Source organism: Entamoeba invadens, assembly GCF_000330505.1.
Source record: "Entamoeba invadens IP1 unplaced genomic scaffold scaff_1105074725849, whole genome shotgun sequence".
Taxonomy (NCBI): Eukaryota; Evosea; order Mastigamoebida; family Endamoebidae; genus Entamoeba; species Entamoeba invadens.
Genome location: NW_004440189.1, coordinates 541,558 through 556,245, shown reverse-complemented (window position 1 = coordinate 556,245; position 14,688 = coordinate 541,558). Strand labels below are relative to the sequence as shown.

The 14,688-nt window shown below is 34.5% G+C and overlaps 8 protein-coding genes across 8 annotated transcripts; 3 read left to right on the top strand and 5 right to left on the bottom strand.

Moving 5' to 3' along the window:
• Window positions 1-87: 87 nt before the first annotated feature.
• EIN_226670 (hypothetical protein) lies at window positions 88-1,257 on the bottom strand (the record flags this gene model as incomplete). The annotated part of the gene is made up of 4 exons (XM_004255007.1): window positions 88-299; window positions 427-690; window positions 738-1,046; window positions 1,086-1,257. The coding sequence occupies 4 exons, from the start codon at window positions 1,255-1,257 to the stop codon at window positions 88-90; spliced, it is 957 nt and encodes a 318-aa protein (XP_004255055.1).
• Window positions 1,258-1,595: 338 nt separating this feature from the next.
• Window positions 1,596-2,897, top strand: EIN_226660 (hypothetical protein; the record flags this gene model as incomplete). The annotated part of the gene is made up of 1 exon (XM_004255006.1): window positions 1,596-2,897. The coding sequence occupies one exon, from the start codon at window positions 1,596-1,598 to the stop codon at window positions 2,895-2,897; it is 1,302 nt and encodes a 433-aa protein (XP_004255054.1).
• A 68-nt stretch (window positions 2,898-2,965) lies between these two features.
• On the bottom strand, window positions 2,966-3,301 carry EIN_226650 (small heat-shock protein, putative; the record flags this gene model as incomplete). The annotated part of the gene is made up of 1 exon (XM_004255005.1): window positions 2,966-3,301. The coding sequence occupies one exon, from the start codon at window positions 3,299-3,301 to the stop codon at window positions 2,966-2,968; it is 336 nt and encodes a 111-aa protein (XP_004255053.1).
• Window positions 3,302-3,693: 392 nt separating this feature from the next.
• On the top strand, window positions 3,694-6,180 carry EIN_226640 (aminopeptidase 2, putative; the record flags this gene model as incomplete). Its single annotated transcript, XM_004255004.1, has 1 exon — window positions 3,694-6,180. The coding sequence occupies one exon, from the start codon at window positions 3,694-3,696 to the stop codon at window positions 6,178-6,180; it is 2,487 nt and encodes an 828-aa protein (XP_004255052.1).
• Window positions 6,181-6,302: 122 nt separating this feature from the next.
• EIN_226630 (hypothetical protein) lies at window positions 6,303-7,545 on the bottom strand (the record flags this gene model as incomplete). Its single annotated transcript, XM_004255003.1, has 4 exons — window positions 6,303-6,707; window positions 6,765-6,873; window positions 6,979-7,310; window positions 7,369-7,545. 4 exons carry the CDS (start codon window positions 7,543-7,545, stop codon window positions 6,303-6,305), a joined length of 1,023 nt encoding a protein of 340 aa, XP_004255051.1.
• Window positions 7,546-8,271: 726 nt separating this feature from the next.
• On the top strand, window positions 8,272-9,711 carry EIN_226620 (hypothetical protein; the record flags this gene model as incomplete). Its single annotated transcript, XM_004255002.1, has 1 exon — window positions 8,272-9,711. One exon carries the CDS (start codon window positions 8,272-8,274, stop codon window positions 9,709-9,711), a length of 1,440 nt encoding a protein of 479 aa, XP_004255050.1.
• A 64-nt stretch (window positions 9,712-9,775) lies between these two features.
• Window positions 9,776-12,281, bottom strand: EIN_226610 (hypothetical protein; the record flags this gene model as incomplete). Its single annotated transcript, XM_004255001.1, has 2 exons — window positions 9,776-10,823; window positions 10,894-12,281. 2 exons carry the CDS (start codon window positions 12,279-12,281, stop codon window positions 9,776-9,778), a joined length of 2,436 nt encoding a protein of 811 aa, XP_004255049.1.
• A 1,182-nt stretch (window positions 12,282-13,463) lies between these two features.
• EIN_226600 (1-acylglycerol-3-phosphate acyltransferase, putative) lies at window positions 13,464-14,551 on the bottom strand (the record flags this gene model as incomplete). The annotated part of the gene is made up of 2 exons (XM_004255000.1): window positions 13,464-14,031; window positions 14,151-14,551. The coding sequence occupies 2 exons, from the start codon at window positions 14,549-14,551 to the stop codon at window positions 13,464-13,466; spliced, it is 969 nt and encodes a 322-aa protein (XP_004255048.1).
• Between the last annotated feature and the right edge of the window lie 137 nt (window positions 14,552-14,688).

The following is a 14,688-nucleotide window of genomic DNA, read 5'->3' as shown; positions in this document are numbered from 1 at the left end:
TTTTATAACATTTTCTAGTCGACAAATTGTTATGCTACAGTAACAGAATTGAAAATTATCTACACAACAGTTCGATTACAATTTGACTCATTCCAACTTCAGTAAAATTCCTTGGGTCACTGAATGCCTGCTAGTCGTAGAATACCTGCTTCGTTGATAGGAGCGATGTCCATCAAGGTAAAACTCCCCCACCACACGCTGTAGAATATTTTCCTGTATCATTTCAGCATTCTTAAACATTGTGTTTTCAAAGGACTGATTGAACTGTGAAGACATACGATCTAGGGACCACAATAGCACTCTTAGTTAATAATTTATTATTATCAAATTAGACTGTAATAGTATTTTAAAATAGAAATGTGTTGTGGAATAAATATAGTATTTTTTACTATAAATGGTAATTCTATAAACACATAGACAACAAACATAAGGTGAAGCACTCGACACCATCAGGAATCCAATGGATCAAAGATTGGTAAAAGACATCGTTCAAGTATTTTCCCGTGATGGGGTAGTAGAGATGAGCAACAAATCGAAGTAAGTTCTCACCGATAAGAAACGCAGTTGCGAAGAAATAGATGTAAAATGATTTTTTGGAGTCTGAAGATGTGAAGTGTGAGACCTGGTATTTGTATCTCCAAAATATAATAATTCCAAAGACACACTCGAAGATGACAAGAACCATGTTTGCTATGATTGAATCCTTTTCACACTAAAAAAATAAGATAGTAACAAACACCCAACAGAAATCCAAGTGTTCAACATTTCGACGTATCCGTTGTTGCTCTGACAATTGTTTCCAAGAGCAGCAAACATGAAAAACGCCACTAAAACACACACAATAAAAACACTATTGAGAATAGCAAGAGCTATTCCTAAATACAAAATGTTAACGACTCGAGCCTCGCGATTAGTGAAGTCATGCGCCCAATAAAAGAGGGTGAAACTGATCAAAAAGAAGTCACAAATATACACCAATCGAGAAAAGAGGTATGGTATACACATCGTTTTTTGGTACATTTGCATGATAGAACTCACCGACACGGCTACGTGTCAGAATCCATTTCTTACTCAACACAACAAACAAAACGACTGAATGAAAAAAGCCAGAATCACAATTACATAATGCATGTTGACCTTTTGAGTGCGAAATTTAAAAATAAAAAAGAGAACAACAACAGCAAAGTACGTCGTGTAAATAAACGGAGCAATAACATACTGGTCGCCTTCAGTGGGGTTGACAAGTAGTTCAACCATTTGATTTATATTTAAAGATCGACTCTGTAATATTCAATTAGAAAAATAGTTTAGGTACAATTTCCCGATTTATTAAAAAAATTGTTTTTTTTTATTACTTTTTAAATTTTTTAGTGTTAACAAAATTTCATTAATCAACTATATTATTTTATATAATTCAGTTTATTATTCATTAATAGTAAACTGTTTTTCCAAGATATTGTTTATTAATATAATAGATACAATATATATATATATTGTATATTAATTAAATAATAACAATACAAAAGTATTAAAAATTTGTGAATGTGAACAGCCATTTTTATATTCAAAATAGAATACAACTGAACTATTTTTCAATGGAAGTCACGTATCAACAAAGTACAACACTTGACATACCTGTTGACTTGTGTTTTGAAAACATCTTGTTTAACTGCCGTTATACAAAAACAGAGAAAAGCATGTCATTTGATTGGCCATCGTCTTCGTTTGAGTTTAACTGTCCTCAAGGCACTTTGGTGCTATACTTCAAATCACAAGGAGTGAATTTGATCAAAATCAAGACTAAAGAATTGTTGGTGATAACAAGAACAGAACCAATACACCCAGTGCCAGAAGAACTCATTAACAATACACTTGCTTTTGAAAACTCTTTTATAACAATTACCTTAACAAATAGAACAGATAGATTGGTCCGAATTTCACTTATAAAGATAACAGAGGCTAGGGATGGGGCTTTATCATTCTTTGGATCAAACATTAAACTCCCACCCATTGAAAGAACAAAACAGAAAACAATGGAAATCATTGGAGACTCAATGATGTGTGGATATGGTATATTCCCAGTCGAAGGGTGCACATCAGTCCCATACCAATCGGACTCAACTTCAACTTTTGCAGCTCAACTCGCCGACAAATTTGAATTATCGACTCGAACAATCGCGTATAGTGGTATTGGACTTGTGAGAAGTTATAAAGAAATCGAATTTCCAAATGAGAAATTCAACCTTCCAATTTTGTGGAGCAGAGAGTGCGCAGGCGGTGACACGTCTGTGTATGACCACAAAGAATGGATTCCAGATTACGTTCTTCTGTCATTTGGAATGAACGACTTTTGGGACGTTGTAGCCAATGTTGTTGATGAGAGTCTTGTTCCACCCGCCTACATTAAGCCAAAAGCAATTAAAAGAGAGAAAGAAGTTCATTTCTATGAGAAGGAAACAAAGGTCATAACACCACTTCCTCGTGTTGACAGTGCAATCGAGAAGAAAGAAGTTCGCAAACAAGTCGAACAATGGACGCACGAAGGGCATGAAAAGACGATAATAGACTTCTTTGTTTCTAACGACGAAAGCGACTTGGACGAAGTCTTTGCTGAGCACTGCATTCTATTTTTAGAGAAACTCCTTAGTGTGTACAAGACTTCAACGATCTTTGTCGAGCTTGGCCCTATACTCCCACGTGAGGGGGAAATTGCGTGGCAGAGCGCAATCAAGTCAATCAATCGAAAATATGGAAAGCGAGTTGTTGAACTGAATTGCCAACTTTGCTATACACAGAAAGATCAAGAGTGTTGGGGTGTTTATGGACATCCAAGTTATGAAGGGCACAAAAGGATATTCGAAACAATTCTCCAACAGTTTGCCAATGAAATGAATTGACTTCGCTTTTCATCATGACACAATTTGTTATAGTATATAACCAGTAAGATGTAATAACGAAATACAAATTAGAAAGAAATAATGTCAACCTCAGTGCAATATGTCTGTTTCTTAGGCACAACAATTGCTAGAACATCGCCCTGAAGCTTTGCTCGTAAATGTGACCCATCCGCATTTGTTGGGAGCGGAAACTGTGAGACGAACTTCGGTGCGTTTGAGCTCAAAAGTAAAGACGCTTTAACAACAACCCAATTGTTCATATACTTCACTTGAAGAGTCGATGTAAGAATGTTTGGTAATGAGAGTGATAATAAGTAGTAGTTTTGGCTTTCATACACATTAAATGTGTTTGTCTGTGTGTCGGAACAGTCCAAGAACGATGACTGACTTACAAAGGTAGACATCAGACACAGACTAACTTCGTTTTTGACTTTAAATAACCCTTCAAACTATTTTTAAAAAGTGCCACGCAGTCTCTAACGTGGTGCCTTTTTGACTATACTCTGTTGTATTTGTATTGTTTTTTTCATAGTTTAATTATAGTTTTATGTTGTTTGGAAGATTTGTTATAAAATAAAATTATATCGGAATCGAAATAATTTGCTTTGTTTTTTGTGTCATTAAAATTAAATTAAAAATTTTTAAAATATATTTTTATTTCGATATTATTTGTAGATATTTTTTATAATAAAATCTTTTTTTATAGTTAATATTTTATAGTTTATTAATTTATATGTGAAACAAATATATTAACTAGTATTATAATAGATCATGAACTAGAAAACAAATCCTCAAAATGTCTCAATTGCTTCCAACTAACTTTGTCCCATTACATTATGAAGTATTTATTAAACCATATCCATCGCAAAGAAAATTTATCGGAAAGACAGTCTTGACACTATTGTGCACAACAGGAACAAATGTAATAGTGATGAACGCCGTCAATTTAAATAATATATGTGCTGTATTACAAGAAGAATGTGATCATTTAAAAATTACAGAGAACCCTACTTATGAGCAAATAACACTGACTTCAAACAACAAGTTTAATTTGGGGGAACACCAGGTGACAATTCAATATGAAGGAAGACTTCCAGATGACGAGTTGTGTGGATTTTATCAATCGAAATATACATTCAACGGTAAGGAAAAGGTCATTTGTTGCACTCAGTTCTGTCCGTCTTCTGCACGTCGTGTTTTCCCATGTTTGGATGAACCAAATTATAAAGCAACTTTTTCAATCATCTTAGAGGTACCTCCAACAGATGATTGTTTTTCAAATATGCCAATAAAGTCAGTCGAATTAACTGAACAAACAAAGAAAGTGACTTTCGAGACAACACCAAAGATGTCGACTTATATATTAGCTTTTGTCACCGGAGAGTTCACAAGTTACACAAAAGTTGGTAAAAATGGCATCCAGCTTGGTCTGCATTTTGCCCGGAATCACAAAAACATCTCCCGCTTTGCTCTTGAAGTAATGGATAAGTGTTTGTCGCTTTATGAGTCTCAGTTCAAAATTAGATATCCACTCACAAAGTGTGATTGGGTTGCTCTTCCTGACTTTGAGTGTGGCGCGATGGAAAATTGGGGTATAATAACTTCGCGAGAGACCGAAGTTTGTTTAAAAGAAAACGCATCAACACAGGCCAAAAAGCGGTCAGCAAGTGTTGTGTGCCATGAGTTAGCCCATATGTGGTTTGGTGATTTGGTGACGATGAAGTGGTGGGATGACATTTGGTTGAATGAGGGATTTGCAAGTTACGTTGGCACTTTATTTGGTGTTTCCACCTTGTTTCCCGAATGGAGAATGGAAGCAGCAAATGTAGTTGAGTCTTTAATACCTGCGCTTGAGTCTGATGGAAGTATCAACACCCATCCCATTTGTATTAAAGTTGATAAAGCAAGTGACGTACAACAAGTCTTCGACTTGATAAGTTACAACAAAGGAAGTGCATTGATAAATATGATAGTGAATTATGTTGGATTTGACTCCTTTATGAATGGGGTAACTGCCTATCTTAACAAATTTTTATATCAAAATGCGACAAGCGATGACATGTGGGATTGTGTTGGAAATGTGTGTGGAATTGATTTGAAAGAAGTTGTACAGGAATGGACATACGCTTCTGGGTTTCCAATGGTCAGTGTTCGTTTAGAGAGAGGTAAACTATACTTAGAACAAGAGAGGTGTGGAGTATTAAGTGATCAAATCTGGCAAATACCAATGATCTTGTCGTATGAGAACAAAGTTGTAAAATACATTTTTAAAGACAAAAAATCGGTTATTGAATGGCAATATCCCTATGTAATTGCTAATGCTAAATCAAGTGGATTTTATAGAGTGAAGTATTCTGACGACTTAATTACTCTTCTCGAAAAGACTAAAATATCACATTTGGAAGTACTGACTTTATGTGACGATTTATTTACACTTGGAAAATTGGGCGTTTTGTCCTCAACGCAGTACCTCAGTTTTATTCGACAGATCGATCCAATTACAGTCGAAACGTATCAACTCTCAAGATGTATTTTAAAACATTTCAGTGAGTTAAAAACTGTTTTTAAAGATTCTCGAGTCAAACGATACATCAGACAACAAATGAAACGACTGTTGTTTCCAATTTATAGTGAATTGGGTTACAACGTCCAATTGGGAGAGTCAAGTGAAGCCACATCCTTGCGCTCTTGTTGTGTCGCTTTATTCAAACGAAAAGAATTCTACAACAACGCAAGTCGAAGTGTCTTGAACAATGAAATAGGAAGATTGTCTGGTGAATTAATTTTACCGACTTGTTATATTGCAGGTAGATATGGGGACGATGTTGTATTTTCTAAATTGTGTCAACTTTACACGACTGGAGAGACCGTTGAAATTCGTCGAGTTGCGTTGAAAGCTATTGCATCGACCAAAAACGAAGAACTTATTAAAAAAGCACTCAGTTTCATCGAATCGACGGTGAGGCAACAAGACGTTGGATTTGCTTTTGCAGAACTGTTTAGTGGAGAGAGTGAATTGCCTACAGATTATGTCATCACCCACATCAACGATATCAACAAGAAATATGGTGGTGGAATGTCATCAATTCGGAAATGTATATTGAATTCTATGTTAGGGAAATATTCGACTCGTGACCGTGTCAATTTCTTCATGAAATTCTTTGAAGACCACAAGTGTGAAGGGTCTGAAAATTGCATTAAACAAGGGATTGAGAAGATGTCTACAAGAGCATCTTGGCTTGAAAGAGATTTTCCAAATATACTTCAATGTATAGAATCATAAACTAATCCTTATTAGTTTATGATTTCTATATCTATAATAATTATATAGTAAAATTGTAATATTTGAATCTATTAGAATAAAGAACAGCAACCCACAAGAACATTACGAATTTAAATAAAGAATTAAAGAGATTGTTCAATGGACAGTCGATTGATACGAACTGCATGAGCAAGCGCCTTTATAGCTTGTGAATGGTCTGTTGTCTCATTTTGAGAGAGTTCCATATATGTGAAATTCATCCACTCCGCCAGTGTTTGTGCGTCACTCTCCTTGACGACTCGCTCCTTTGTCAAATCGGATTTGTATCCAATTAAGATCCCAGTGACATCTGTGAAAGCACTTAAGTTCAAAAAGTGTATTCTGTGGACATTCTGGAAACTTTCTTCGTTCGTCAAATCGAAGAGGATCACCATCCCTTCGATTGTTCTCGAAAGTGTGGGGAATGACAATAACAAATTTTTGTAAAATGAGTAATCAAACAAGTGGATCAGATACTTCAATTTTTCCATTTCAAATCGCGAACTTACCTTCGTTGTTATTTCTATGATCGATCACATTACACTAATGACTGTGTTGTAACAAACAAGTGTTTTAAAATCGTGACCTTGTGGTTCTTTATAAGTAACTTTTCTGATAAAAGTCGTTTTCCCAACGCCTGTGTCGCCCATCACAAGCACTCGCATTTTAACATCTCTTAATGTTATTTGTTAGATTGTATTATTATTAATTTACTCATGCGTTATAAACACAAACGACACTAAATAGTCTCGAGCAATACAATCGAATAATAAACTACACGACGTGTCTTCTTTAGTCACTTCATAATACTGACACAAGTGTTCATCAGCATATTCTTGAGCTGTTTTGTATGGAGTGATTCTATCGACATCCAAATCCTTCTTATTTCCAACTAAAACAACTTCCGTGTCGATGTTGGAATACGCGGAAATATCAGGCAACCACATCGACTTGACATCAGTAAACGACTTCAAATCAGTGATGTCAAACACGACGATGATAACATCATAATTTGTGTATGGATTGTCCGACGCATAAAACATTTGCTTCCCAACTATATCACTCACAACCACTCGTATCATTTCTTCGTCGATTTGCACATACCGTTCTCTCTATTTTTTATTTCTTCAAAACACATCCGTTGTATTATTGTTGCGACGAAATGGTCACTTGATGAAATGAGAAACAAACAACAGCCTCAGCAGTAGTGTCAGAACTCGTGGTTTCAAAAAACGTGTTACAAATTGTCGTCTTTCCACACTTCGCACTACCAACGACCATCACCTTGATTTCATTTTTACCAATAATCTGTGAACGAGTCCGGAGCGCCTTGGCTGGTCTGATCATTGTGTTGTAATACAATTCTTTTCAAGTTAATAGTTTCTTTCTATTTTCATTTCACTTTAATTAACCAAAGACACGCCAATTAGGTTTTTCGCTTCTTTTTATTATGGAAAAATTGGTTTTTCATTGCCATAGTTCATTGGCGATAAAAGATTTTGATTGTAATTGTATTTTAATTGCTTGTATTTTTATTTTAAAAAAGCATAGAAATATCTCTTCTTTTAAAATTAAAAGAATTATTTTCTTAAGTTTACAAAACTAGACAAATGTATTCAAAATTTAATCAAAGATTGAATCCTTTTTTATAAATAGAATTCAAACGAAAACTTTTGGGAAAATATGTATTTTAACTATTATAAATTAACTATTAATTATTCTATTGCAAATAAACTAAACTTCTAATAAATGGGTATTATTTTATAGTTAATACATAATTAATGGTATAAAGTTAATAATTTTATTAGTAGTTTCAAAAATATAGTTTCGGTTAATTCAAATGGTTTTAATAATTATTTTTAATAATAAAAATAATAAGAAAAAACAAAAATTAAAAAAAAATATTCAAGTTAAAATCATTGGAAATAAAATATTTTAATTGTATGATAAAAATAATTAAAATAATATTCTATATAATACTTTTACAATAATTAATAAATCATTTATAATTCAATAAAAGTTATAAAGAAAACGTCATTACACTTAACTCAAAATCCATACGAATCAAAAAGTATGAAGAGTCAACAGAATGTGCGCTTGGACGAAATAACAAAAATGTCAGATCGAATATCTACGATTGGTAGGTTTGGTGAAATCGTAAATTTTGAGACACTTATTCCACTGGATGTAACAAGCGATTTGGTGATCATTTGCGATGGGTACTTCCCTCAATTTTCTTCTATGATTGAGGCGCTTCCAGACATTGTCCAAATCACTTTGGTCTACTTCTCCACACGCATTTTTAAGACAAACGCTTTGGGCAAAGAGGACGCTTTAAAAACGTTCACACCAGATTTCTTTCAAAACACAGAGAAGCCAACGGCTATGACAAACACGTTTCAAACACAACAGGACAATATATCATTGGCTAAGGTATTACTTCTCTTCACAAATCGAATCAAAATGAACATCAAATCGCTAAAGAAGAACGTGTTACTTGTATTGACTAAAAACAGAAACTTTACACATGAACTCCCAGACACTTTTGTCACGAGTATCCTTCCACTTCTTAGACCACCAGAGGTGTTTTTATCAATTTTACTTACAAAACCACATTTATACAAACAAGTCGCATATATACACGAGAAACTCGGCGCGAAGGTTGTCGCTGGAATATCAACATTGCCACCTAGAAAAATTCCCAAAGACAAAGGCGAGCGAATCGAGAAGAAGGGATTCCGAATCGACATACCCACAGATTATTGGGAGACACATCCTTTTGGATGCGAAAACACGCCGACACATTTTGTAGTTACTCCAGTTAGTATAGCTGTGTACAAAAAGTGCTCGAGATATGGTGAAAATGATAGACTTGCAGAGTACGACTGTTTTTTCGATAAAAAGACTGGTGTTTTGTTATCGGAGAATGAAGAAGCGATGGAAGAAAAGGATACGATGTTTAGCGAAATGGAACAGCGAGGGTTGGTGTGTTACTTAGTGTGGTTGTTCAACGAGGAGAGTAAAAAGTTTGGAGGGAAACCGATTCACGTTGGTCAGCGGAGTATATTTGTTGAGGATTTTACGTGTTCTATATTTAGGGAAGAAGAGTGGATGTATCCCAAAAGCGAAGTGTTCAAACGAATCAAAGGGTACAAGAGAATGTATTTAGAAGAACGGATAAGTACAACGAAAGTGTTGAGCGACATCAGTCAGAGTCTGACGTTAGAGTGTTTCAAGCACTTTTCACAAAAAGCGAGTCAAGACCAATTAATTGTTGATTTGAAAACCGTTGGAGTGATTGAGAGTGAAGGACATAGTGAATATCAAATAGAGGAGTGTTCTGTACTCCATACCTCATTATTCAAATTCATGTTAGTGAACCGAAATTTTGAAAGAACGAAAACCACTGCATTTTCGGAACACACGTGTAATGTCAACTGTGAACGCATCAAACTCGGTGAAGAAGACGAGTTGGAATCAAGCAAAAAAAATCGAGCTATCACAGCCGTGTGAGAATGCACTACTTTTTCATACAATTAATTCACTGTTTTGAAGAACGTTGGAGACTATAACACAATCAATTAAAAACAGAAAAATCAGTATAATACAATATACCGTCACGACTCCCAGTCATCAGGATTTGGTCGTCAAAGACTATCGACGTGACCTCATCTTGGTGTCTATAGAGCGTTCGGTAGTTACCAAACCACCCCTGACTACAGTCGAAATAGCACAAGCCTTTATCTTCGCCACCAGTCAGTATCTTTCTGTTCCAACACTTTACAACATTGATCGCACTTTGGTGTATACAACGGTCCAAACAGAGTTGGTTTGTCCTCATATCGAGCATTGTTAAAATGCCATCAGTACCCCCACACACTATGTAATTATCAAATCCATCGAAAGTAGTGATGTACCCTCCAAACGTCGAATTGTTGAATACGACTCGATTGGACCGCAAATCAAAACCTTTCAAACACTTATCGGTCGAAGAAAGGACTAATAAATCCGGTGCCATTTCATCGACATGAAGTTGTTCTTGAGATCCTGTTTGGAACTTAAATTTGCATTTTCCAGTGTCTAAGTCGCAGAGGGAGACAGTCCCGGATTTGTCCCAATAACAAAATTGGTGTTGTGGGATGGAACAGGCGTACTCGAACTTGTCTGTGGTGATAGTGGAATAATCATCACTACCAACAACGTAGACTCGAATTGCGCCACTGTTCAATAACATGAACATGAGCGATTTATCCATTTCAGTGTACAACTCAAGTGACACTATTTTGTCACCAACAAGCACTTCGCGCGTTTTCAAGTTGGTTGGGTGCGCCACTTGACAACACTTACCACACGAGCTGCCCATTATACTCATTCCACAAGGAGTCGGCTTGATATAATCAACTGGACTTTTATCAAACAGTACAATCCGCGACTTTTTTAGACTGATTTGGTTCTTCCAATTGAACTGAAGCATTTTAGAAGTCTTAACTAAGTAATGGTAATCACACGGTTCAGGGTGTGTCAGTGGTGTTATCAAGTTAAACTTTTTGAAAGTCAGTGCGTTGAAATAAAGGTCGTAGAATGTTTGCCAGAGGTCTAATGAGTTCATAACGTAGAGGTGCATTCTATCAAGTTATTCCTTTTTATTATGAAAGACAGTGGTCTCGACATGAAAAAGTTGATGTGAACACAAACCTCTTACTCACCGCTAAAAGAACGACCAAATCCTCCAAAGGAAGAAAGGTGAGTATTTTGTGAAGTATTTTCTCTGGGAGTGCGAACAAATTGAAGTCTCCGGATCTCCCTTTAGTCGCCACATGTCTTCTTTTTTCTTTAAGAAGTGTTCGCATCCGATTCACATTTTTCTTCAGCAACATGTTGTTCTGCAAAATTTTTTGAGATAAGTCGAAAAGGAATTCGCGTGGCGAGTGCTGTGTTTTTGGGAGTTGTTTGTTGTTGACAAAAATTTCGTTTACTTTGACGATCCCACAACTTTCAATGACATAGCGAGTCAATATCACGCGATCTAAAATATGTGTTAACACTAATTTTCGTAATTGGTGTTCTTGCGATTCTAATTTAGGAATGAAAAAATGAAAGCAATACACCGACACTGCTTTTTGTCCAACACTTTCAACCCACTCCGCTCCTAACACATAAGAAAATGCACACCCCGGATTGTGCGCTTCAACACAATTCTTTCGCCGTACACCAGACGCACAACAGAAGAACATATTCCGTTCACTTATTAATCCACTATATTTGACATCAACTACACTTGGAATTTCACCAAAAAACACGCTCTCTTTATGAAACCATTTTGGTCCTAAAACACTGTCCTCCTGTTGAACTAAAATTGATGAAGTGAAAAATGGTTCGTTGACCACCAACTTCGGTAACGCTGACATCGCCTGTTTGAAATCACAAAAATTCCCACACCCAATGATCATCACTTCGTTAATACTTTTTGTCGTGTAGGCGGTGAAAGATGGCGACTTATGGAGGATATTTGTTAAATAGTCTTTGTGAACACACTTACGGATTAACTCACGCTTGATCTCGTTAATTTGAATGACCGACTGATTATTTTCAAGAAGAAAAAATAAGTTGTTTATTGCCTCTTCGCACGCGTTCAGCGAGTGGTGCATTAATACCTTATGCACTTTGTACTGGTTTGGAAATACCGTTTCGATGATGACCAAAGTATTTGTCGTGTTCTCGTCTTGTCTGAAGTAATAATTGTGCTCAATTAAAATACTTGTTTCGTTGTGGATAGTGATACCCTCGAGTGGACTGAATTGAAATGACTGTGATTTGAACCTTGTCGAGAACACTTGATTGATCGATGTGATGAAAAAGTTGATGCAAAACGATCCATCTGGCTCAGCGCAAAAATCTGAAACGTTTGGGAAGAGTGAAATGAGTTTTGGTGTGTCGTAGAAGATGGAAGAAACCCGGTCAGCTGTGTGCGGTAACAAACAAACCGACCGCGTCTTGATAGAATTCTCCGTTCGTTTCAAATAAGATTGGGTATGGAGAAATGAAGAATGTGTGGGCGCGTCAACGATTTCCCAGTTGATCATATCAGCCCTGAAATTGAATGCGAGGTCGATTGGACTTGTTGTATACATCAGATAATACAATTAACAGATGCGCATAAAAAACGAGTTGTTTTCGAAGAAAAACCTTAGACATTTTTGGCGTGAATGAAGGGACTTGGGTCAGTAAACCATTTTGGAGTGTATTTTTGGATTATCGAAATTTTGTTGATTGAAGTTAAAAAACATAGTTGGAATAGCAATAATGCATAGTTCGAAAACTACTCTTTTATTATATTTTTAAAGTTTCGAAGTTTTAAAGTATTATAAAAGTGTATATTTTTTTAATAATATATTATTTTATTATAGTTATTTGAGTCTGAATGTAACAATCTATATTTGGTTATTACCGGTATATCATTCAAAACTTAATGTTTTATTCATGTTTTATTATAACTTTTAAAAAAATAGTCAAGAAAAACAAGTTAACAAAAAGTTTTTCTTCTTATTTTTAAAAAAATATGTTTTATGTGTTGTTGAGTCAATTTTATACCCATTGTTTTTATACGATAAATGTACAATATGAATTATAATTATTCAAAGTAAACTTAAGTACTGTGTTGTTATTATTTTTACTGTAATTCGAATAATAAATTATTTGTGATGAGCAAGACGTATGAATTGGACAATATCTAAGTGTAATTTTGGAGTGGTTTAATATTTGAAGATAATGAAGAGTATTTTTGGTATTGAACTGGTCTTTGTAATCATTGATCAAACAATAACTATTGAACTGTACCAGAACTTAATTCCTTTTAATTTAAAATAATATAATAGACAACTGTTAAGTTTTGTGAAACGTTGGCTATTTCAAATAAGAAAATTAATCGAGCTTTTTTAATGAGATTCTGTTTGTGTTGACTCGATAATTTTAAAAATTTGAAATTAATAATAAGTGACCACATTTTAATTGTATTTTATACCTAAATGTATAATATAAATAAAAATACCAATTTGTATTCGTGTTTTTATTTGTTTTTTTTGAAACAAACAAACAAAAATATTTTTAAAGTTTACAATATCAAAAACATATATTACAGAATTATAAAACAATTGTAATTATTAATGGTTATTAATTAAAATTAATTATTAAATCATTAAATGATATAAAATATAGTTTTAACTTTGATATGACCAAGTCTTTGTTAAAAAAAATAATAATAATTGTTATGGTTTATCAAAACACCCCGGTTCCATATACCCCGTGAAATCCGCCCATTTGAATGTGAACGGTAATTGTTTCTCATTACCTGGGAATTTTTTGTTTTCATTGAAGTAGTCAACAAGTTCGTCTTTTTCGATCCAGATCTTTTCCATCCATTTTTTGAACTCTTCAAAGTCATCAGGCAAATCTTTTGTCAAGTATCTTTTCCCATGTACATGAATGTCAACCCCATCGCCCGGGCAGAACACAACCCCAAGTGAAGCTCCTGGTCCGTATCCAGTTGTGAGGTCATACAAATATGGTGTTACCTTTTTGAGTTGTTTAAGAGCATGAAAAAGACCTAACGGCCGTGGGTTTAACAGATTTTTATAGACGTGAAGTCCGTGCTCTTTTGCGTATTTTTGTGATTCTAATATTCTTTCTGGTTTTGCTCGAGTACCTTCAGGGAAGATAATTAACAAGAAAGGATAGTATTTGTTTCTCAATCGTTTGAATGTCTCGTTGATGTGTTTTTCGTCGTCTGCAAAGTTTCTCTTCAACATTATATTATCCATCCAATAAAGTCCAAATCTGTTTGTTATTCTTATAATACAAAATTTATTATATATTTATAATACATTTACTTAGTTGAGCAACTGCCAATAAATTTCGAGACAAAGAAATTTGTTGTTTTGAAAATGAAAACAAACCCAATAAAAGGAAGTTTCATAATTTCGTCTTTAATAAAAAAACGCATAGAACCTATTCTCCCGACCATTGGAGAAAGCATACAAATAGGAGCAAAATCAAACCAATGTGTGTGATTTTGAACCCAGATCTGGTTTTCGTTGGCAATCAAATCATCACCACTATATAACAATTTGTTTCCATTTATGTAGTAACAATGAATGGAAAAATAGCACATGTATACTTCTGTGAAGCGTTGGAATATCCATTGGTAGATGGAACGGTTAATGAAGTACATTGGACTGACTATCAAATTCATGATGAGAAGAATGGTGATTTGGAGGAAAACTGACATTAAAAAGCCATATGCATAATACAACTTTAATACAAACACAATTTTGCCAAATACTTGTTTGAGGTCCATATAACATTTTCAAGTTCTTTTTCGTATAATATCGGCATCTATTTTTTTAATGTTTTAAGTAACAATAAAATTACAAAAACTTTGTGTTTTAATTATTCATGTACATCTTATAAAATGAAATTCCAATTTATGTGTTA